Below are 24,852 nucleotides of genomic sequence, written 5' to 3' on the forward strand. Positions count from 1 at the left end.
TAAGGATATCCTTATAACAGATTTTGTCTCTGTAATTTTCTTCTTCCTAATTTCTGCACACGACCACAGAATTGTTATGGTGTAGTAGGCCATTCGGCCCATTGTGTCTGCACCTGCTTTCTGAGCATTTTAACTCAATGCCAATCTCCTGCCTTTTCCCTGTAACCCTGCACATTGTTTCTATTTAAATAATCATCCTATGCCCTCTTGAATACCTCCATTGAACCTGCCTTCCAGTGTATTTCAAACCCTAACTATCTGCTGTGTGAAAACGTTTTTTCTCCCCTCACATTTGCTTCTTTTGCAAAACACTTTAAAACTGTGCCCTCTGGTTCTCGATCCGTTTATGAGCAGGAACAGTTTCTCCCTATCTACTCTGTCCAGACTCCTCATGATTTTGAAAACTTATCGAGTCTCCTCTTAGCTTTCTCCTCTCCAAGGAAAACAGTTCCAATTTCTCCAATCTTTCCTCATAACTGAAGTCTCTCATCCTTGGAACCATTCTCGTAAACCTCTTCTGGACAATCTCCAATGTGTTCACATCCTTCCTATAGGGTGCACCCAGAACTGTACACAATACTCCAACTGAGGTCTAACTTGTGTCTTATATAAATTAATCATAACCTCCTTGCTCTTGTGCTCTATGTCCCTATTAATGAAGCCTAGAATAGTGTATACTTTAGTAACAGCTCTCTCTACCTGTCCTACCACCTTTAATGACTTATGTACATATACACCCAGGTGTCTCTGCTCCTGCACAGTCTTTGGAATAATATCCTTTATTTTATGCTGTCTCTCCATGTTCTTTGCACCGAAGTATATCACCTCACACTTCTCCGCATTGAACTTCATCTGTCACCTATCCGACCACTCCACCAATGTGTCAATATCTTCTCTCTTAATTGCCTGCATATCGATCGTTTCTTGCTTTCTAATCGGTTGTTCCACTAATCACATTCCAAAAAACTCTGTTTCCTGTGGCACCGGGATCATATCTCGTCAGCTAAACCTCAGCCCCAGCCTTCTACTTGAAAAAGAGAAATCCCAGTAAAGGTCAAGAAAATGTTTTTTTTGCTGTATCCCTTTCTGTTTTGAATTTGGAACCCTGAGTGATGGACAGTAATTTGAATCATGGCAATAACAGTGAATTCTGGGAGAGCAATCTCCTGCCCTATTACTATTCCAGGTCAGCTTTGGAACTGACATTTATCAACAATGTGACAAATTGTCCACCTATGCTTGAGCCACAAAAAGCAGGCATAGCTAATCTGGCCAGTTACCGTCTTATTGGCCACCTCTCAAAAATCAAAAAAGTGGTGGAAGAAGTGTCATTGTTAGCAACAAATGACACCTACTCACCAGTTACCTGATCAGTGATGTTCAGTTCCACTTCAACCAGAACAATTCATCTCCGCTTTCACAGCCTTCCTTGATCCAGATGTGGACACAAAAACTGTGTTGCAGAGGAAAATGGCTGCCCTCAACATCATGGCTACATTCAACCAAGTACTGTATGACACCAAAACTGAGGGTCAATGGGAAAACTTCCCAGCAGCTGGAGTCAATCTAACACAGAAGAGAATGGGTGGGTTGTCAGAGTCTAATCATCACAGCTTCTGGGCATAGTTGTTGGGAATTCCTAAGAGTAGTATCCTTGGCCCAATTATCTTCACTAGCTTCACTAGTGACCATCACTTGGCAATAATGCCAGGGACGGGGCTGTCTATTGACGGTTCTAATGTGAGGTTTATTGTATCTACTACTTATAGGTGCACTGTAATTCATCAAGGAACATTAATACAAAAGCAAAATATCACAGAAAAGATGACAAAGTCAACATGAAAGTAATGAAGTCCAAACCACTTGGGTTTTTTCTTTAAATGTAAACAACTTCGTATCTTTTACACTTGGGACAAATCCACAACTCAACCCTTCTCTCTCAACTTTTGAGTGCTTCTCACTCGTTTTCCTACCATCTCCTCCCCCATCTCTTTCCATCCCTTCTTTCTTCGTCTGTCTCTTATAATCAAACATCTTTCATTTTCATGGGCAACTTATACAAGCATCAACTTTGGGGAAATGTTAGGCATGCAACCTATGATCAAAAAGATTGGATTACAAAGCTTGTCTGACACAGTCAAACTTTTTCAAACTGTGCTCCATTTTCAAATCAAAATGAGGTAGCTTCACTTTGGTTTTTTTTAAAAAGCACCTTAGAAAACATTGGGGGCAAATAAAAAACTTTTGGCTTCTTGTGTTCAAACTTGTCCAGCCTACTTGATTCCATTACCATAACTGACAAATTTTCCCAACTATTATGATAAAAGTAAAGGGATTTGGTGCTAGGATCAGTTTTAAATGTAATTCTAATAGGGTTTTAATGCATTAGGTACAAAGTTAGGATTGGCAGCACCCATTGTTTGGGAAAAATGGGTGCGGTTTAGGGACCAAAATGACATTTAATGCCCAAGAGCACATTTCTGCTGTGAATTGTGTCAGATGTGATCTTGGTAAAGGACAAACAAGAGGAGCTTTTCACCACATCAGAGCAGGTCTTAGTTTATGCAAATAAGAGGCTTTACACTCGTTTCTTTCCCTTGTTGCAACATCGGTTTGCCAGTGCTGATTGCCTCCAGGAAAACCAGCACTAAGCACCATGGGCTGGATTTTGCAGATGCGATTCAGGACCGCATGAAGTTGGGTGGGAGAAAAAACTGTCAGATCCAGAAGTCCTGCCCTCATTTCCATCTCTGGCTATCTTCAGTAAATGTAGGAAAGATGGTGGGGTGGGGAACTCTGCACGCTGCTGTTTAGAAGTTTGGTGGCACCAGTCTGGAAGCAGGCATTTCAGAACTTCTGGAATTTCCACAGAAATGGCTGCGTTTTGGAAGTCTTTTCTAAATCATACCGGTAGGGTGGAGGCATGAACCATGGATTGGAGGCAGGAAGAGTATACAAGTTAAGTTAAAATGGTTTCTCCCCTGTTATAGTTCCTTATAAAATGCTGTAGCTTGAGTTATGTTTATGTATATGAAAGTGAGTAGTGACAATGCTGTGAGTGGAAAAGGAACTGGCCATTAAATAATGTGGTTACCAGGTTGTTACTTTTGACAACTGGCAAGCTGTCAAATGAAAGAACAGCATTGTAAAGTGGAAACATTTATAGGTGCATTAGAACAGATCATCCACTGGATAAAGTGCTATTCCGCATTGTACAATATAGAAAGCCTGGCTATTGATCTCACACAGGGCTAATTGTTTAAAATTTTCCTATGGTTTTCATTAATTCTTTACAGTACAGCTCAGTTATCTTTTGGCAGTTTGAAAGCTTTGAATGTTGTCTGAGTTTTTGGCTGTCTTCAAAGGTACTAATGGATTCTGTACTGCAGAGTTTATTTACACTGCTGTTCTGGAGAATGTGAGCTTGTTTACTTTGACAGATTTATGAACTTTTCAAAGGCTTCCAAATGTTGTGATAGGGTTTGAGAGTTCTGTTTATAAAGTGAATACTGAGATAGCGGGTTGGGAGGTGTAAGCGGGGGTGAAGGGGGCGTGAAGGGGGTTGAGGGATGAAAGGGGGGTGAAAGGGTGAAGCAAAGTGTAGCATTGAGGTAGGTGAAGAGTGGTGAAGGTGGGATCTGTAGAACTGGGTTGATGTCTCTGTGAATGGAAGTGGACCTTTTAACCTGGCCACTTTAGTATCTGTCTGCCTCCATCACTGTCTCAGTAGAACCGACTCCAGATCACCCCTGCCTCTCTTAGCTGAAAATCCCACTGGCAGGCACTGCCAGGACAGAGGTAGGATCGTGATGTTGGGAAAATTCCTAACTCCAAGATAAAAATCCGGCCCCATGTAAGTAAAAGATAGGTGCTTATTATAATTGCCATTGTTGCCAGTCCCGAGGTCTCCAGCCTCACTTGTCACTCTGACCTCCAGAGCCCACCAGCTCTCCACAAAGGTCCCCCATTGACCCTGATTTCCGAGCACCAACCTCCCTTTCCTTCCGCAACTCCCAGACAGTACAGCAAAAACAGTGTCAAGTTCTGCATGTACTCTGATGAACCTAGTTATACCTCGTTATCACCACCCTTGATCTCTCCACTGTCTCTATGTTGTCAGACTGCTTGTCTGACACCCAGTATTGGATGAACAGAAATTTCCTCCAACTAAAAATAGGAAGAAGGAAGCCATCATCTTCAGTCACCACCAAGAACTTGGTTCCCTAGCTACTAACTTCATCTCTCTCCTTGGCAAATGTCTCAGGCTGAGCCAGACTTGCAACCTTGGTTTCAAAGTTCAAACTGAAGATGAGCTTCCAACCACATATTCATGCCAATATCAAGATCATCTATTCCCACCTCTGAAGCTCACCTGACTACACCCCTGCCTTAGCTCATCTGCTGCTGAAACATCATCCAAGCAAAAATCATATGGTTAGAGCACAGAAGGAGGGCATTCAGCCTGTTGTGTCGTGCCAGCTCTCTGTAACAGCTAATCAGCTAGTCCGATTCCCCTGCCTTTACCCCATAGCCTTATAATTTTCTACCTTGAGACTTGACTATTGCAAAGCATTCCTGGCCAGCCTCCTATGTTCCATCCTCCATAAATAAGGTCATTCAAAACTCTGTTGCCTGTGTCCCTACTCACACCAATTTCAAGTTCACCAATACCCCTGTGCTCACTGACCCACATTGGATTCTGGTTAAACAGTGCTTCAATTTTAAACTTTCATCCTTGTTTTCAAATCATTCCATGGCTTCACCCTTTCCTAGCTCTGTATTCTGTTGCAACCCTACAAGCCTCCAATATGATTGATCTCAACAGCCCTCTGAATTGACCAGCAAGCCAGTCAGTAAGATCAACCTGCTGCAAAAGTGCCCAAAAAGAACAAAACCACCGGGCATTGACCTGGCATGGAACACAACAAAGGAACATCCAGCCCAGTCAACCCTACAAAGTGCTCCTAACATCTGGCGACTTATGCCAAGATTAGGAAAGCATTACCACAATCAAGCCTGACATTATCAAACTCACAGAATTATACCTTTCAGCCAACATCCTGGACTCTTCCAACACAATCTCTGGGTATATCATATCTCACCAGCAGGGTAGATGCATCAGAGATGGCAGCACAGTTGAGAGGGAGTGGCCCTGGGAGTCCTCAACATTGATTCTGGACTCAAGACATTAGGTCAAACATGGGCAAGGAAACCTCCTGCCACCAAGCACCACCCCCAACTCACCTGATGAATCAGTATTCCTCAATGTTGACTACCAGTTGAAAGAAGCACTGAGGTCATCAAAGGCACAGAATGCACTGTGGATAAGGAACTTCAATCTAATACCAAGAGTGGCTTGGTAGCACAACTGCTGACTGAGGTGGCAGTGTCCTAATGGACATAGTTGAAATATTGGGCCTCCACCAAGAGATGAGGGACCAACAGGAGGGAAAGGTCTTGTCCTCACCAACCTACCTGTCACAAATGCATCTGTTCATAACAGTATTGGTATGAGTGACCATCTTATAGTTCTTGTAGAGACAAAATCTTGTCTTCACACTGAGAACACATGCCATTAGGTGGTGTGGCACTAGTATCATGTTAAATGGAATAAGTTCAGAACAGATCTAGCAATTCAAAGCTAGGTATCCATGAGGTGCTGTGGGCCATCAGCAGCAGCAGATTTGTATTCTACTACATGGAATTGTATTCCACCATAATCTCATGGCCTGGCATATCGCTCACCTTAACTTTACCATCAAGCCAGGGACCAACACTGACAATAAGCAGTGTGGGAGAGCAAAGCTATACAATCCTGTCACATACATCTGTGAACAGTGAACACTCAAATATCTAATGGGAGGATGGAAGGAGCAGGTCTCATGAACATCCCAACCCTCAAGTATGGCGGAGCTCAGCACATGTGTAAGAGACAAGACTGATGCGTTTGCATTCCTCTTCAGCCAGAAGTGATGATAGGATTATCCATCTCGGCCTCCTCCTGAGGTCCCCATCAATATATCCTCTAAATTGCATGGACCTGAACATTCCTATGCAAGCCACGCATTCAAATAAATCAACCGCGCATTTGGGGAAAAAAATACCGAAACGTTTCTCCCCACGATCACCGCTGCCAATTTGCAGCCAATTAGATTCAGTGCATGTGAAGATACAGGATATCTGTATATCTGGATACAGCAAAAGTTATGAACCCCGTCAACATTCCAGCTATAGTATGCTGAAAACGTTTGTTGTTCTGGAGACCTGTGCTCCAGAACTAGCCATGCCTCCGGTCAAGCCATTCCAGAGCAGATACAATACTGGCATCTACCTAAAAGTTGAAAATATTGCAGATATGTCCTGCCTATGTAAAGCAGAAAAAATTCACTTTTATCAATTACCACCCATCAGACTGCTTTCGATCATTGGGAAAGCAATGGAAGGTGTAGTCGACAGTGCTATCAAGCAACACTTCCTCAGCAATAATCTGTTTGTCATTACTCAGTTTAGGTTCTGCCAGTGCTACTTGGCCCTGGACCTCATTATGGGTTTGGCCCGAGTGTGGATGAAAGAGCTGAATTCCAAAGTTGAGGTGAGAGTGACTGCCCTTGGTATCAAGGCAGCATTTGACCATGTGTGACATCAAGCGGCCCTAGTAAAATCTGAGTGGATATAAATCAGGGCATAACTCTCCACTGGCTAGAGTCATACTTAGAACAAAGGAAGATAATTGTGGTTACTGGAGGTCAACCATCTCTAGGACATCACTGCAGGAGATCCTCAGGGCAGTGAGATAGGCCCAACCATCTTCAGCTGCTTCATCTCCATTATAAGGTCAGAAGTCAGTATATTTGATGATGATGGAGCAGTTTTCAATTTTATTCACAACTCCTCAGATAATGAGGCACTCTGTACCTGCATATAGCAAGACCTGAACAACATTCAAATTTGGGTTGAACAGCAAGTAACATTCATACCACACAAGTGCCAGGTTATGGCTATCTCCAACAAGAGATAATCACCTCCTCTTAACAGTCAACAGGATTACCATCACTGAAATCCCAACCATCTTTGCCTCCACTGTCAACACATCATGAGTAAAGAGTGTACCATCTATAAGCCCCATTGCAGCAACTCACGGAGGTTCCTGCAACCACACCTTCCAATTCTGAGGTCTCTATTGCCTTGAGAGCAAGGGCAGCAGGCACATGGGAATGCTACCACCTCAGGCATCTTTCTGACCTGGAAAAATATAGCTGTTCCTTCATTATCACTGGGTAAATATCCTGGAACTCCTGCCTATCAGCACTGTGGGTGTAGCTACACCATACAGACTGCAGTGATTCAAGAAGGAAGCTCACCAGCACCTTTTCAATGCCAACTTGGGATGGGGAATAAACGTTGGCCTTGCCAGCGATGCTCACATCCCACGAATGAATCGAAATAAAAGGATATCTGTGCTCTTCTAACTCTGGCCTCTTGAGCATTCCTGATTTGATTTACTCCATGCCAAGCTCTGGAATTCCCTCCCTAAGCCTTTCTACCTCTCTTTCCTCCTTGAAGATACTCCTTAAAATCTACCTGTTTGACTAAGCTTTTGGTCATTTTGACCTAATATGTGGCTCAGTGTGAAATTTTTGTTTTACAATGTTCCTATAAAGTGCCTTGAGACGTTTTACTTTGTTAAAGGCATTATAAGAGTACAAGCGGTTTTTGTTGTTGGCAGCACTCCTCACTTGCCAGCTTCCGATTCACCACCCCCCAACATCACGCCTGAGATCCGTGAGCATCGTACCTGACCACCCAATTTCCTAACACTGCACCTGAGGAGTGTGATCTTTCCACCCGATCCCCTAACAGTGCTCCTGAGGCCTGCAATCTTACCTGACCTCTCAACACTATTTCCGAGATCTGCGGTCTTGTCAGCCGACACCCCCCCCCACCCCACCACACAACAGTGCTCCTGGGGCCTGCATTTTTCCTATTGAATCCCCCAATACTATTCTTGAGGGCTGCCATTTTCCTACCTGATCCCCTCAGCAGTGCTCCTGAAGACTGCAATCTTCCTGTGCAACCCCTCCCCTTAACAGTATTCCCAAGGTCTGATATCTTCCTTCCTGACCTCTTAAAGTACCCCCAAAAACTGGTATCATTCTACCCAACTCCTCAATATTGCTCCTTAGGACTGCAATTACTCGACCCAACCACCCAACAGTACTCCTCAGGACTGTAATCATTCTACCCGAACCCCCAACAGTACTCCTGAGAACTGCAATCATTCTACCCAACTCCCCAATAGTACTTCTGAGAACAGCAATTATTCTACCCAACTCCCCAGTAGTACTCCTGAGACTGCAATCATTCTACCCAACCCCCAACAGTACTCCCAAGGACTGCAATCTTTCAGACCAACCCCCTCCCCCCAACACTACTCCCAAGGTTTGTGTACTTCCTACTCGATGGTCCACCAAATCTCGATCATGGGCTCCAAGATACTCCTCCTCCAGATCCTTGCAATTCAACATGAACATTTACCTGGACATTTGAACACTATGCTGTGTGGGCTCCTACTGAATGCATTATGATCAGGTTTGAGGTCCAAAATCCAGGGCTACTCAGATCTCCGCATAAGATCACGGGCTTTTACCACTGTGCACAATGGGTGACCAAAAATAGGTGCAAATGGATTTCTATACTATTGTCTCTTGTCTCACTGGTTGACCAATATTCTGGGTTGATCTTCCCTATGTAATTTAATATTATTCATAATTAAATGGAGTCGCCTCCCATAATCTTTTCTTCAGAATATAAAGTTTAAGCTTTCTGCATTCTTGCTGCTCTTTACAGCAATTCCATTGCATAGAACTATAAACGTTTATAGCACAGAAAGAAACCATTCAACCCATCTTGTCTATGCTGGTTCTTTACTCGAGCAAGCCAAAACTAATCCTACTGTTATACTTACTTCTCATATCCTCCGATGCTTCAAATAGTTATCCAATATTCTCTGAAAAGATACAGTAGACTCTGCCTTAACCACACCCTGTTGCAAAGCATTCATGCCTCAACTAGTTCCACGATGAAGAAATTTCTCCAAGCATCTCTCCTCACCTTAACGACAATTTTAAATCAGCAAACGTGTGTCACAGACTCCTCAACCAAGGAAATATTTTCGCGTTCTGCACTCTTCACAATTTTAAAATTCTCCACTAAATGTCTTCTTTGCTCCAGTGGAAATAGTTGCAATGTCTGAAGTCCCTCTTCATAACAATAGTTCTTCAAGCTGGCCATCATTCTGTTGAAACAATGCTTTCCACTCGCTCGAGTTGTACTGTCATTTTCTAATCTGGGGATCCAAAACAGAATTGCTGCTCCTTCTTAAATGTTTTGCTTATTCTCTCTGCTGATGTCTTAAGTGGTGTGTTACTATTATTTATTCAGGTGACAAGAAGTATGCTGAGAAAGAGGCACATGATATTTGTGCTAAACTGTCTTTAACCAATATGGACCCTAGTGGACTCTTGGATGCAAATTAACTCATTGTATCCTACTTAGGACGGGGCAGCAGACGCATGGGAACGCCACCTCATGGTGCATCCTGACTTGGAATTATATTGCCCTTCTTTCACTGATGGTAGGTCAAAATCCTGGAACTCCTTTCCAAACAGCACTATGGGGTCTATCTACATCACATGGACTGCAGCAGCTCAAGAAGGCAGCTCACCACCAGCTTTTCAAGGGCAACTAGGGATGGGCAATAAATGCTGGCTGTGTGAGCGATGCTCACACCCCATGGAAAATGTAAAAAGAAACTGCAATCTGCTTCCTTATCAAGCTCTGTAGTAGATCAGTTTTTGATTCATTTTCAATGCCTGTCAAATAACCTTCTTTGCAAACACAACTGTGAATCAAGAGAAGATATCTATCAACTGCATATTCTTCAATTTCCATCTGATTGCTCTCATCCCATAAAACAATACCAGTTCATTCCAAAGCAATGTTCTTTGGCAGATAAACGCCAATTATTCATTATGATACTCAAGCAACAAAGCCCAAAGATATACAATAAATACCACAAATATAGAGTAAGCATGCTGCTTCTGGGTTTGCTTCTTGGCAGGTTAAGGAGGAGATCAGGCCAAACCAGCATGCCAGCAGCCTTCAGGGAACAGCTGGATGTCAGTATGCTGCTGAGCTAAAAGCCTTAAAGGAGGGCGGAGTGAACTGGCTGCAATAAAAGGCTGAGGGAACCGGCAGCCAATTTTGTACCCCAAGCACTGCCTGAGAGAGTGGTCTCCAGGAGCTGCTCTTGCAACGGCAAGCCTCTGCTCACAGATGTGCTCAGCTTACACCATTAAATGGTCAAATTATATCTTATTTTCATGCCACACTGACCTCTCGCTATGCAACCGCCTCTTCTGAGAGGATCCTGACAGCCTTGGGCCCAGGCGATACTATGAAAATTGCACTGTCCTTGGAAACTTGCTACCAGTTGCCACTTAATAAGCTTACTTGGTTTCCTGCCACTGCCGATTGTGTTGTCGTCACCTAACAGAAGCTGCTTCCGGGAAAAGCAGGAGGAAGCACAAACTCATTTTTCTCAGGTTTTGCTCGCTCCCCTGCCTCCAAAGGCCTAGAAAACTTATTCCCTGAATGTCTGAAAGATGCGACAAGCCAGTGTTCAGTCTGTTACTGCATATTTATATATTGCAGATCCAGGAAGGTAGAATTAAAGTGATCAACATATTAGGTTACATACAATTATAATAATGAACTGGATTATACCAACTAATTGTTTCAATTTATACAACTTGTACTTCATGTTTTCCACTTTAAATCATACTGGTGACCCAAAATGGCCTGCGCCCTACTTCCCCTCTGGTGGTATCTACTCCAGTGTAATTTCTCTGCCCTTTTCCTATGCTCCGTAAAATAAAAGGTTTCTTCTTAATTTCACTGTTAACCTTTTCCTACCAATCCTAAACTTATGCTCTTTTTAACCTTTCACTGTGTACGTTTCAAAACTTTAATCATTATGGAATAGATTTTGTTAGAGCAGGGCACCTCACAGCGTGGTTCATTAGTTAGATTTAGAATTGCATATTTAGGTTTTAAAATATTTTTCACATGATGTTACTGCAAGCGCAATTTGTAGTGACAGCAACACTGAAGCTCTTTAACCAGTGAGAGTAAAGGATTGAGAAATAAAGGGAAGGGACTGAGGAGGAGAGTGAATTGTCTAAGACATATAAAAATGATGTCTCTTTACACCCTATCATATCTATGACTGGTTCTGCACACCATGAATTAGCCAAATGGTGGAGTAAAGTGCTGCAACCAGTTCCAAGCAAGTTTTCCACATACATGGTGAAGGATTTCTTCAGCTTTGTGAAAACTGTACAAGACCTGTGTATTGATAGCAATGCCATTTCCATGTGCTCACTCGATATCACTAATGTGCCGCTTGAGGAAGACTTAGACATATGCGCCATGTCACTATATCATGGCAATCTAGAGACGCCGGCATTGTCAATGAACTTATGAACTTAGCAACTCGCACAGTTGAATTCAACTTTAACAACACCATTATTGCCCAAATACAAACCATGGATCCGCCTAGGCTCAACTCTCGCTAACACTTTCATCGGTTTCCATGAGAAGAGTATTTTTGATGGAATAACCCCTAACTTCCTACCTCTTGCATATTTCTGAGACATAGATGACACAGTTGCTATATTTGAATCTGCAGCTGCAAGTAAGAATTTCTTTACACACCTCAATGGGCTCCATCCCATGTTCAAGTTTGCCTTTGGAAAGGAGCAGTCAAATGAGCTCCTTTTCATGAATCCACTAATGAGTTCTTTATTACTCCTTACCATAAGCCTACCTTCACTGGTCAATATACCTGTTGGGATTTGTACAGCTCCACACACTATAAGATTGGCTCTTATTGGCAATCTCATAAAAAGGCCTTGAGCCATTTGCTCACCATGCAAGCTTGATGCTGAAATAGGGTGCATCAAAGCTATTTTGTGGTACACTGCCTATCCCGATCAGATCAGTGCTCACTGTATATATCACACAAACTCATGAATGAGCTTAAGGCTGCCACTTTCAGTCCTGAAAAATGCCCAGTCTACTTCAGATTACCTTGGAAGGGTATAATGTCTCAAAAATTTGAACAACAGGTGAAGCTAGCCATTTCATGCGGCTACCATGCAGTAGCAACACAGAGTAGTATTCTCCACTAACAGAGTACTGTGGCCAAGCCAAAAAGATATTCTGTCTATCACACAAATGAGTAATATGGTATATGAATTTCTGTGCCAGTGTGATGCCAGGTATGTAGGACATACATCTCAGTGACCGGTGGATCGTATCAAACACCATGTCCCTTTGGCTGTTTGCAACTGGCAGAGTACTGACCATACTTGGACATTACGTTCTGAGTTTTGGAAGCACAGGCTGGCTAATATTAGATATGATATTGACACGGTGATGTAATTCGATGTGATATTGGGGGGAGATGGTGACATAACAGTAATGTTGCTCGACTAATAATCCAGAGAGCCAGGCTAATGCTCTGGGCGCGTGGGTTCAAATTCCATCATGGCAGCTGGTGAAATTTGAATTCAGTTAATAGAAATCTGGAATATAAAGCTTAGTCTCAGTAATGGTGGCCATGAAACCATTATCAATTGTAGTAAACACCCATCTCTTTCACTAATGTCCTTTAGGGAAGGAAATCTGCTATCCTTACTTGGTCTGGTTGACATGTGACTCAAGACCCACAGCAGTATGGCTGACTCTTAACTGCCCTCTGAAGAGGCCTGGTAAGCCATTCAGTATAAGGGCAATTAGGAATGGGCAACAAATGCTGGCCTTGACAGTGACACCCACATCCCATGAAAGAATAAAATAAATAAATAAAATCTGCAATTGGACAGCATTTACTTAGCAATCCTGGTGTGCTAAGAATTGCACTAACAGCCAATTTAGGATTATCAGTCAGGCTCACAATGTGGCGGCTCAATTATAACTGCTAAAAGCTACATATATATTCATACACAGGGCCTTGTCCTCTGCAAACAAAAACAGCATGTCTAGGCATTACATTTTTATCAATTAAACAAAAGCTTGGGGGACAAATGTTCCCTGGTGCTTTCTTCATGGCAACACTTCAACCAATCAGCACCCTTTTCCTCATGCAGTATAAATTGTTGTTCCCTTTGAAATTTGGTATTCTTGTCTGTCCTGATGAGTGCAAGACAAAAAGCTTCGACAGCATGTCTCTTTTTTCAGCAATATTCATAATTGTTTACTTTTGGGCAAAAAAGGTTGATTGACAGTCATTAATAATTATCACATTATTAAAAAGGCACTTACACTGTTGATTATTAGACTTAATTTTGCGTTGAGCTAACACACAATTAATGCACAAACGCAGTAACGTCATGAAAACCATGAGAAGTTTAAACACAAGATGCTGTTTTTACAGTGCCAATGGTGGAATGCTGCAAATAAGCCAATTTGCAATTTGCAATTCACAACTACATATTGCTGACCAAATTGCACATTAACATCATTCTGTTGGCATCATTTTTTTTTCAGTAAAATCTGGTCCTATACATGAAACATAAAACGTGTAGAGTGGAGCAGTGCAAAAGAATAAAAAGCTTGCCTGTTGGCATTGTACTGACTTTTGATGATTTGGCAATATTAGCAGTATTTTCACAAGAGGAAAAGATAAAGAAGTATTTAGTGCACTGGGAGTAAAACTGACTTTATTCAGTTAATTTTTTGTCATCTACAAATTTTGCTAGCCATTGTTTCCCCTTCCTTTTCTCATGCTCCTTGGAAGTGGAGGGGTGTGGTGTAAAACAGCTAGTTTTATCTCTCCTCACTTGGAAAGCATCAGTCTATATGAAATTCCACCTATCTGCCTATTCCACATTCTGCTTAAGGACCAACAAAAATTCAAAGCCTCAAGATCCCTCTATTTCAGGGACCAGAGAAAAGCACAATATGAGCAGGCCAGGGAGAGATCTGAGGAAGGACCTGGCTAGGTCAGGTCTCCAGCCTTCTAAAATTCTGATAGAAGTCAGGCATCACTGAAAGATGTTGAATTAGTAGTATTATGTGGTCTGTTGTAAATTATACTGCTGCCATCACAACTGCCCCAATGCAATGTATGCCTTTGTAAAGTACATGTAACCTGATCCTTGGTGGCGACTGATTTTCTAATGGTTAAGTGCTTTTCTTTTTAGCATTATCAGCTAATATAGGAACACCAAAAATGGCACCTGTGACTCTGGGGATTGACAGGAGTCAAGTGTGTATTCTCATGAAGATGAAGTTCCGTGTCCAAAAGGCCTCCTCAGAAATATCTCAGATATAATTTTTGACTGACAAGTTTTAAGAACTGAAATATTTAGTGTGCAACATTAGTCCCTGATATCATACAACCATTTCAACTCAGTAATTAAGTTGACACTGAAAATGTTGACAAATTTTAAAGTCACTATTCTAGTTTACTTGCACTATCCTAGCAGGTTTAACAACAATCACGCTGTATGAACAGGTGATTATAAACAAATTGCTGAAATACAGAAACTGAAACATCACTTAAGAACAGATTGTATTGCTGGGTTGCATTTTCTAAAACAAAATTTACTTACCAAGAGTCAGCGATTTATGTGTTGAACAGAACATAATGGCAACTGTGTCTGCAGCTGTAAAACCTGATTTTTTTCTGAAAGAAAAAGAGCAGCTGAATATACGTTTATCTAAGCAAATTTTTATGGCTAATTTTTTAATGTAAATATTGTAATAACCATATTACATTTGAAAATACAGATACAGTGAAATATATAAATGAATTTATACACCTTAATTACTCACCTTGTAGAAATGATAAAAGTTAAAAACATGAAACTCAGCTGAAGGAAAAATGCTAAAAGAGAAAATAAAATAATATTTAATAAACCTCAATAATTCAGAAATATTGTCAAATTGCATGCAGTTTGCAATGCAATTGGAACAGATCCTGAATAACTATGAAGATACATTAATCTTATATGGAGTTTAACTTGAATATTTCTTGTATTGTAAGCTGTTAATTGTCAAATTTTTCAACTGTCAAATATAAGTTTCAAGAAGCACAATGATATTAAAATTTCAAGCTATCCATTGCTACTTGCAATTTTATTACTGCAATTGTGAGCACTTTGCCTGAATATTAAACAGCATTATAATATTCCACTTCACATTTTTTAAAATGTCTATAATATTCACATGTGACTTAACAAAAAAAATTGTTGGGTGGAAATTTAACCAGTCACATCAAGTAATTCAAACAAAGAAACCATATTTGGCAATCATTAGGATCTAGGCCACTTGGACCCTAGTCATTTTTCTTAGAGTGTAACTTGAAGCTTTTAAAAATCATTTATAGTAGAAGTTATAGCTAGATAAACTCATAAGATTATTAAACCTGTATGAAATTATATGCATGAAAAACAGGAGTTATAATGGTAGAATTAAGTTTTAGACAAAGAGTACGTGGCTTCTGTCACTGGAGTTCACAATTTAATTTTAATTCAATTTAATTTGATTTTAAAAATACATAAATCCCATGTTACAGGACAAAATTTTAAATGACAGTCATTGGTAAAGAAATAAACTATTTGAAAAAGAGAAAAGAAACGTCTCCTGTAGAGTAATAATGCTGACAGTTTTCAGGTTGAATCCCCAGAATGTGCTGTCAGCTGATTTTAAAAGGGAGTGTTACGAATGGCCTCAGAGTTCTGGGCTGGGGCAGGAAAAACCATCAGCCACTTGCTCCTGGCTATAAAATAACTCCAGCTAGAAAATGCAGATTATATAAACAGCATCAGATTTGACCGTTAGATGCTCTGTATACCAATAGCTAGAATGCCTTACTGTAAACCTGAACACAAGGAACTTGAAAAACATTCTGGGCCACCAGTATGAGATAATAATAATATGAAGTAATGCCAGGCTGCTAACAACGTTAGCATGAACATATGCCACTTAGTGAGGTACAGAAGGGCTGCTTTCATCCATGAAACTGTCCCAAAATGAGTGACAGTTGTCCTATGAAGGGGATGAATTTAAAAATCCATTGAAACAAAATAAATCATGCAAAAAAAGTGATTTGTTTTCTCTCCCGTTGTTAAAGATTGTTATTGTTTACTTGCTTCTGGTAAGTCCATCAGCTAAAGGTTTTCTGCCTAGATGAAAGAAACTTATCACTCATGATTAGTGACTTCTAAGGAAAATAAAGTTAACTCCATTTACATTTCATCTGCAGTTTTAAATGGCATGGCTAGCAGGTTTGCTATAAGAAAGTAGTCACCAGCAGTAGTAGTTTCCAGCAGATAAGTCACAGATTTCATATAACTGACTATGGACTCTAATACTGGAATAGCTGTCAGTGATTTGCTTGACAGTAGCAAAGAAAGGTTATCATAAAGTGTGAGCAAATCTTATTCATTACTTACTTATAAGAATAATTGTAATCAGACTAAAGGTATCTATGTCAATCTTTGGATTGGAGAAAGTATCACAAAATGTTGAATATATGATCATAAGGAGCACACAACTACTGATAACTCCAAATGGGGGCTTCTTCCTTTCAAGCCAATCCTTGATGTATCTTCGTAAAATCTGTAGGGAACAAGAAAATCATCATTTTATCTTGTGGAAGGTTATTTAAGTCAAGTTGGGCATCACAAAATAAATATGACAGCACAGTGGCATTTTGCAGGAATGGAATAATTCAGCTGGTGTCCCCAGTGGATTTCAAAGCTTTCCAGCTGCACAGCTGTTCTTCTGGGGAATTTAACATTTTTAGTGGAACTTCCGTTGGGGAGCTCTAATGAGAGCACATTTTCAACTAGATTCAAATCCATCCTTAATCATGGCAAATGTTCTTTGCTAGCTGTCATTGAAATATGTCCATTAAGATTTCCTCAATTTGTATCCTCTATTAGCATAAAGTAATAGATGTGGTTACTGATTATTTCTCTCCACCAACGAACAATTTTAAGCTCATCTTGGGAACTTGAAATATCTGACATCTTATGGAATTTCATAAATGTAGATAATAGAAAGTGATCCTGAGAACATTTTAATATTTAAATAACTAGTATTGTACCACAAGTTTCTAATTAAATTATAACTCATGCTTCAAAATCTAAAGTACATGTGTTGTGGGAGTTTAAATAATTTATTTTCTGAATATCCAATCTAACTGTAAATGTGAACATAAATAGCATTCTAAACTTTTTAGAATATCAGTATGATCACTTCTAAGCTAACCAAAATGAAGTAATATAGGTTATCAACCCAATAATTTTGATAAACATTATTCCCTAAATGTTTGAACTAATAAGTGTTTTAGGCATCTTGGGCACTTTAACAAATGCTAACAATTTACCAAGGTACATCTTATAAAATTGGCTCCAAAGTAAAATTGCTATGTGGCATTGAAACTTAGATCAAAGCCAAGAAAAATACCGTACTGGGAACAGATGTCATTTCCACGTCAGAAAAATTCAGATTTTGTGATGAAAACTTCTCAATGATTAAACAAGAATTTTCTTGTGGTGAGTACAAGTATTGTTTTAGATTGCAATGCATTTTATATGGCTGTATTGCAGTGTACATGGATTTGAGGTTAATACACAGCATGAAGAACACAAAACTAACATCTACAATATTGGCCCAAAACTTCTGATCAGATTTGGAGCCCCTGTTTCCAACTCTGATCAGACAGAAACCTGCATAGGTTGAAAAGGCTTCAAACGTCCGATGGAGGATCCTGCAGAACTCTGTCAGCACAGGAATCTTCACAGAAAGCAACAAAGGGAGCATGCGCAGAGGTCACACCCTCATTTTATGGCACTAGCTGCTGTAATCCGGTAGGTTTAAAGGTTCGCAAGCTTCTCAGTGTGTTAGTGAACGAGTGTATGACTGACTGACTGGATGATTGAATGGTTGAGTGAAAGACAGAGTATGTAGGTGAGTAAGTGGGTAGGTGGGTGAGGCAGCATGGGAGGGTGATAGGTAAGTCAGGTGGCAGCTGGGTAGGGAGGCAGGTGGGTAGGGTGGCAGCTCGATGAGTGGGATACTTGGGTCGGGTTGGGAGGTTAGGTCAGGAGCTAGTCAGGTTGGGACAGTTGGGGGTAGCTGTGGGGGAAGAGTTGGGTGGACGGGGCTAGTCAGTTTGGGTCAGGAGGGTAGTCAGGGGATCAGTGGGGAATCGGGGATGGATAGTTACCCAAGAGCTGGACTAGGATCATTCTATCTAACATTTCATGGGCAACTATCCAGGTAAGCAAGCTGGAATTGTCTGAAGTCTCCGGTTTTAACTCAGAGTCCGACAGTTTTGCACGGGGTCCCGGGAAGCAGGGGAATTTCCCATCAGAAGTTCAAGCTTCCCTGGCAATTCCCATGGAGTCATTGCATTGGGAATACTGCAGGGTCCCGAAATGCATCTTGGAGGATATGTCCTGTCTCCGATGATCTGGAGACCGGAAGATCTGGGCCATTATGTTCTATTAACGTAAGCAGTGCCTTTAGTTACTGTCAGTCTGCACCTTCACTATGTGGAACACTTATTTGAATATATATTATGAATCTGAATTAAGCAGTTAACTATATTGGTCCACTTGAGAGTGACAGTAACCTAACATTTATCATAGTACACAGGTCATAGGGCATTTGTAACTCAAATGTTGTTATGAAGTCCAACTTACCTACTTGTGGAGCGGAGGTTGGGAACTCCAAGTCCCAATGAGTTTCATGCAAGCCTGGACTGGGAGTGGGCGGCAATTGAAGTGCTGAGTGGGTGATCCATCTGGACCTCCTCCGAAGGTCCCCAGCATCACAGATGCCAGTCTTCAGCCAATCCAATTCACTCCATGCGATATCAAGAAATGGCTGAAGGCACTGGATACTGCAAAGGCTGTGGGCCCTGACAAATTCCAGCAATAGTACTGAAGACTTGTGCTCCAGAACTGGCTGCGCTCCTAGCCAAGGTATTCCAGTACAGCTACAACACTGGCATCTACCCGACTACATGGAAAATTGTCCAGGTATGTCTGATACACAAAAAGCAGGACAAATCCAAGCTGGCCAATTACCGCCCCATCAATCTACTCTCGATCATCAGTAAAGTAATGGAAGGGGTCATCAACAGTGCTATCAAGCGGCACTTGCTTAGCAATAACCTGCTCACTGACACCCAGTTTGGGTTCCTTCAGGGCCACTCAGCTCCTGACCTCGTTACAGACTTGGTTCAAACATGGACAAAAGAGCTGAACTCAAGAGGTGAGATGAGAATGACTGCCCTTGACATCAAGGCAACATTTGACTGAGAGTGGCATCAAGGAGCCCGCACAAAACTGGAGTCAATGTGAATCAGGGGGAAAAGCTCTCCACTGGATGGAGTCATAGCTGGCACAAAGGAAGATGGTTGTGGTTGTTGGTGAGTCATCTCAGCTCCAGACATCACTGCAGGAGTTCCTCAGGGTAATGCCCTTGGCCCAACCATCTTCAGCTGCTTCATCAATGACCTTCTTTCCATCATAAGGTCAGAAATGAGGATATTCACTGATGATTGCACAATGTTCAGCACCATTTGCAACTTCTCAGATACTGAAGCAGTCCATGTCCAAATGCAGCAAGACCTGGACAATATCCAGGCTTGGGCTGACAAATAGCAAGTAACATTCTTGCCACACAAGTGCCAAGCAATGACCACCTCCAACGAGAGAATCTAACCATCACCCCTTGATGTTCAATGGCCTTACGATAACTGAATCCCCCACTATCAACATCCTAGGGGTTGCCATTGATCAGAAACCATTCTGGACTAGCCATATAAATACTCTGGCTACAAGAGCACGTCAGAAGCTAGGAATCCCGTGATGAGTAACTCACCTCTGGACTCCCCAAAGCCTGTCCACCATCTACAAGGTACAAGTCAGGAGTGTGATGCAATACTCCCCACTTGCCTGGATGAGCGCAGCTCCCAACACGCAAGGAGCCTGACAGCGTCCAGGACAAAGCAGCCCACTTGAATGGCACACCTTTCACAAACATTCACTCCCTCCACTAGTACAGTAACAGCAGTGTGTGCCATCTACAAGATGCACTGCAGGAATTCACCATGGCTCCTTAGACAGCACCCTATAAACTCACGACCGCTACCATCTAGAACGATAAGGGCAGCAGATGGATGGGAACACCACTACCTGGACATTCCCATCTAAGTCACGCATCATCCTGACTTGGAAATATATTGTCTTTCCTTCACTGTCACTGAGTCAAAATCTTGGAACTCCCTTCCTAACAGCACTGTGGGTGTACCTACACCACATGGACTGCAGCGGTTCAAGAAGGCAGCTCACCACCACCTTCTCAAAGGTAACTAGGGATGGGCATTAAAAGCTGGCCCAACCAGCAAGGCCCACATCTCATGAATGAATGAATTTTTAAAAAAATCCAACATTTTGTAGCTCTTCGGACCAAGGATGGACCTAGTGCACCTGTGCGAAAAGAAAATGGTGAGAAAATCGGGTCATGTGACCCAGGAGTGAAGCACCATAACCAGATAAGAGTCCCAGGCAGGGGACAGGGAGAGGGGACATGGAGAGGTCCTAAAGGGAGAGGAAATAGGAAAGGTTCCAGTAAAGAAGAGGGGCAGAGAAAGAAGCTCCAAGCAGAAAGTAGGCTGCGGTTGGCAGCCTTCATGTTCTCAGGGCTCAGGAGAAGCCCTGGCGATCAAAGAGGACTCAGGAAAAGCCATGGCTATCAAAGAGGGCTGAGGAAAATCCATGGGGATTAGAGAGGCTCAGGAGAAGACGGGTGACTTCATGCTGCAGGCCCTTAGGGCAAGGGTAACATTTTGAAGCAATTGTATTCTGCTCTGTGCAGCTGAACAGCTGCAGTTGTGCTTGTGAGTTGGTGTTGGAGTGCAGACTCAGGAATCCAGAGGAACAAAACCTCAGGAGGCGAGACCGAAGTCCTGCGAAGTGGTCCGTCATTGATGCTGTCTGAGTTGGGGGTGACTTTTGGAGAGAATTCCAAGGTGAGACCTTTGAAAGTGAAAGGGAATCCCTTGTGAGAGAGACTGAGTCAACCGAACTCGGCGAATCTCTCAGTGATCACTCATGCCTGGGTGGGTTATTATGAACTCAGTGGAATCAGTCTTGGTGGCATCTATTATGCAGTGTGGCATGTCCAACCAGTTTACCTGTTAATTCACATGTACCTCATATTAATCCTGAATGTTAGAGCAGAAGAAAAATGTTGTAAATTGTTTTATCTTTCTGACCTTGGACAGTAAAGTTTATTTTTGTTTACTGAAAACCCGTGGAATCTTGTGGTTTTATTCTCTTAGTCTTGGAGCTTAAACTCTGTCTACTTTAAACAAAACATTACTGACCCCTAACTGTATCGTACCAAGAACTTGGGGTTCTAGTCCAGGATCAAAACATAAATTGAGGGCTCGTGCGGGATTTTGAATCCATAGACAAATACAAGTGCTGGTATTTGCTGAGGTTAAGGTTGATAAGATTTTCATGGTGACTTTTACTATACTGATTGAAAAGCAGAATGGCGTTGTCAATTGCTAAGACTTTTCTGGAGAGGGAAGATTCAGAGACAAGTTCGTAAGCATTACCAGTTGAAATTTCAGCCTTCAAAGACAAGATCAAATAAAACATTTGTAAAATTTGCTAGGGAGAAAGAAATGTTGTTTGATGGGTTGTTTCAATCAATGAAGTTAGAACAAACTTTTGGTAATATGAGGGAGCAGATAATACTGGACGAATTTCAAAACAGCATCCCAATAGCTATTAGGTCACACCTGGAAAACCATAAGGTATCTCAGGTACAGGAAACACAGTTCTGACAGATGGGTATGATATGTCACATGAGCAGCTAAGGGGCAGTAGACCCACAGGGAAGATGGAGGAATAGAAAAGAGTCTAGCCTTAGGGAGCAGGCAAAAGCTGTTCCAATAAATAGAAGTGATAATGTAGAGGATAAATGTGATGTTAGGAAGCCAGTATGCTTTTATTGCCATTAGACAGGGTATTTCAAAGCCAATTGTTGGAACATGAACAGTATTAGGACAGCTTAAGGAGTGTTCACAAAAGGCTGTACCAGAAAAGAAAATGGGTGGTAAAATGGTGCCAATGGTGCTAGTGAAATGTGTTCCCTTAGAATCTATTAGAAAGGGGGATGTGGCTTAGGATAGTCAAGGAAATTCTTCTTTCAATACAGCTAAGAGAGTCAGGTTATTGGAGGTTATAGAGGTTTTGGCTCATAAGGAGAAGTGTTCCCTTAATCTCTCCAACAAAACAAATAAATTAATTATTTATTTTGAGAGTTATTGGGGCAGATCAGTCATTGATGGTGGCTGATAAGATTTGTGTTCCAGATGATTTGATGAAAGATAAAGTATTAACAGGTGATCTTTATGGAACATATGAACCTGTTCCCTTTTGTAAAGTTAATTTACAAAGTGACTTAGTAAAGGGAATTGTTACTGTGGCAATTGTTCCTAGTTTACCAATTGATAGAGTAGATTTTATATTGGGCAATGATTTGGCCAGTGTAGACAGTAAAATAGCAGGGACTGTGTTGCAACAAGTGCTTGATCATGTTGATCTTGTCAAACTCCTCAAAATTACTATGGCCAAACACAAGCAGCTTATTGTGATAACAAGCAATTGAAGGAAAAAGTGATCAGTGTAGAGGGCCAACTTTCATGCATGAAATACAAGTTTGCTAATGAAAAACAAGAACTAGTGAGAACATTGGTCATAGGAAGTAAAGCACTTGAATGAGGACTTCAAACGTCTAAATGATAAACTTGTAGAAGCAAATTCAACAAACATAGTTAGCATGGATAAAGAATTGGTCAGCTAACAGGAAACACAGAGTAGGGATAAATGAGTCCTTTTTGAGTTGGTCATTTGTAACAAGTGGAGTGCCACAGGGATCAGTGCTGGGGCATCAATGTTTTACAATCTACATCAATGATTTGGATGAAGGGACCGAATGTATGGTAGTTAAATTTGCCGATGACACCAAGATTGGTAGGAGAGTAAGTTGTCAAGATGAGGTAGAGAGTCTGCAAAGGGATTTAGACCGGTTAAATGTGTGGGCAAACATTTGGCAGATGGGGTATGATGTGGGAAAATGTGAACTTGTCCATTTTGGCAGGAACAGAAAAGCAGCACACTATTTAAATGGAGATATTTTGCAGAACTCAGTGGTACAGAGGGATCTGTGTGTCCTGGTACATGAATCACTACAAGTTAGTATGCAGGTACAGCAATTAGGAAGGCACATGGAATGTTAGCATTTGTTGCAAGGAGAATGGAATATAAAAGTAAGGAAGTTTTACTGCAGCTGTACAGGGGCATGGTAAGACCACAGCTGGAATGCTGTGCACAGTTTTTGTCTCCTTATTTGAAAAAAGGTATAATTGCATTAGCAGTTCAGAGAAGATTAACTTGACTCATTCCTGGGGTGAGGGGCTTATCTTATGAAGGCCTATACCCATTGGAGTTTATAAGAACAAGAGGTGTCTTATTGAAACATATAAGATCCTGAGGGGACTTGATAGGGTGGATACCAGGAGGATGTTTCCACTTGTGGGAGAGAACAGAACTAGGAAACAGAGTTTAAGAAAAAGAGGTCTACTCTTTAAGACAGAGATGAGGAGAATTTTTTCTCTCGGATGGTGTTAGTAAATGGAATTCTCCTCCCCAGAAAGCTGGGTCATTGAATTTATTCAAGGCAAAGTTAGACAGATTTTTTGATAAAAAATGGAGTGAGGGGTTATGGGAGGCAGATGGCAGAGTGAAGTTGAGACCACAACCAGCTATGATCTCAATGCATGATGGAGTAGGCTCCTACTCTTGCTCCTAAGACATGTGCTCCAATGTTCCAGTTACACCAGAAAGGTTGAAAACACATGGCACAAAATAGAAATGCAAGCTGGTCAAGATGTTTCTAAGGAAAACTTTAATGCATCTTCACTACCTTTGGTTGACCATGAAAGAATTATGGAAAAAGACCATGTAATTGTTAATGTTCTGTCCAGAATTTAAAGAAAAGGTGTAGAAGAAAAGGCAAATTCTGAGTTATGATAATTCTATTATTTAAAAATCCAGTTAATTCTACATGTTACATGTACTTGCTTTTGTCTTGGCTAAGCCTTTTTAACTTTATGATACAATATGTGTAATTGTGGCACAAACTGAAAAGTTTATCCGTACAGTATGTAACAACAGAAGTCTATGATGTTGAATACTTCTTGTAAAGAAATTGTAAACCCATTGCAAAGAAACCTTCACTACAGCGAAGCTTTCTTTCTCCTAAGGGATAGGTGTTACGAAATCCAACTTACTGTTTCGTGGAGCAGAGATCAGGCACTCCACGCCCCAACAAGCCGCAGGAGTTTTGTGCGTGTTTGGACCGGGAGGGGGCGTGCATGTGCAATCCGACATTTTGTAGTTCTTTGGGCCGAGGACAGGCCAAGTGCACCAATGTAAAATGAAAACATGGTCATGTGACCTGAGAGCGGAGTGCCATAACCAGAGAAGAGTCCCAGGCAGGGGGCAGGGAGAGGTCCCAGTTGAGGAGAAAGAGGAGCAGTGAAAGAGGTTTCAAGCAGAAGAAGGATCACAGTTAGCAGGTTTTAAATAGTGAGGGCTCAGGAGATGCCCTGGTGATTGAAGAGGGCTCAGGAGATGCTCTGACGATAGGAGAGGGCTCAGGAGATGTCCTGGAGATTGAAGAGGGCTT

The 24,852-nt window shown here is 41.5% G+C and overlaps 1 protein-coding gene across 3 annotated transcripts in view; it reads right to left on the reverse strand.

The window, feature by feature from the left end:
* slc10a7 (solute carrier family 10 member 7) overlaps window positions 1–24,852 on the reverse strand; it is a 320,006-nt gene that overhangs the window by 53,110 nt on the left and 242,044 nt on the right. Inside the window, exons 8-10 of one of the 3 annotated variants that reach the window (XM_041189742.1) lie at window positions 16,524–16,689; window positions 14,902–14,953; window positions 14,679–14,752 (exon numbers count right to left, since the gene is read on the reverse strand). In XM_041189742.1, the coding sequence (XP_041045676.1) occupies window positions 14,679–14,752; window positions 14,902–14,953; window positions 16,524–16,689 (292 nt within the window). Of the gene's footprint in view, window positions 1–14,678; window positions 14,753–14,901; window positions 14,954–16,523; window positions 16,690–24,852 lie in introns of those variants that run through there. The other 2 variants (XM_041189751.1, XM_041189770.1) reach the window with 2 other exon arrangements.

This window comes from Carcharodon carcharias, chromosome 1, assembly GCF_017639515.1.
Source record: "Carcharodon carcharias isolate sCarCar2 chromosome 1, sCarCar2.pri, whole genome shotgun sequence".
Lineage (NCBI taxonomy): Eukaryota > Metazoa > Chordata > Chondrichthyes > Lamniformes > Lamnidae > Carcharodon > Carcharodon carcharias.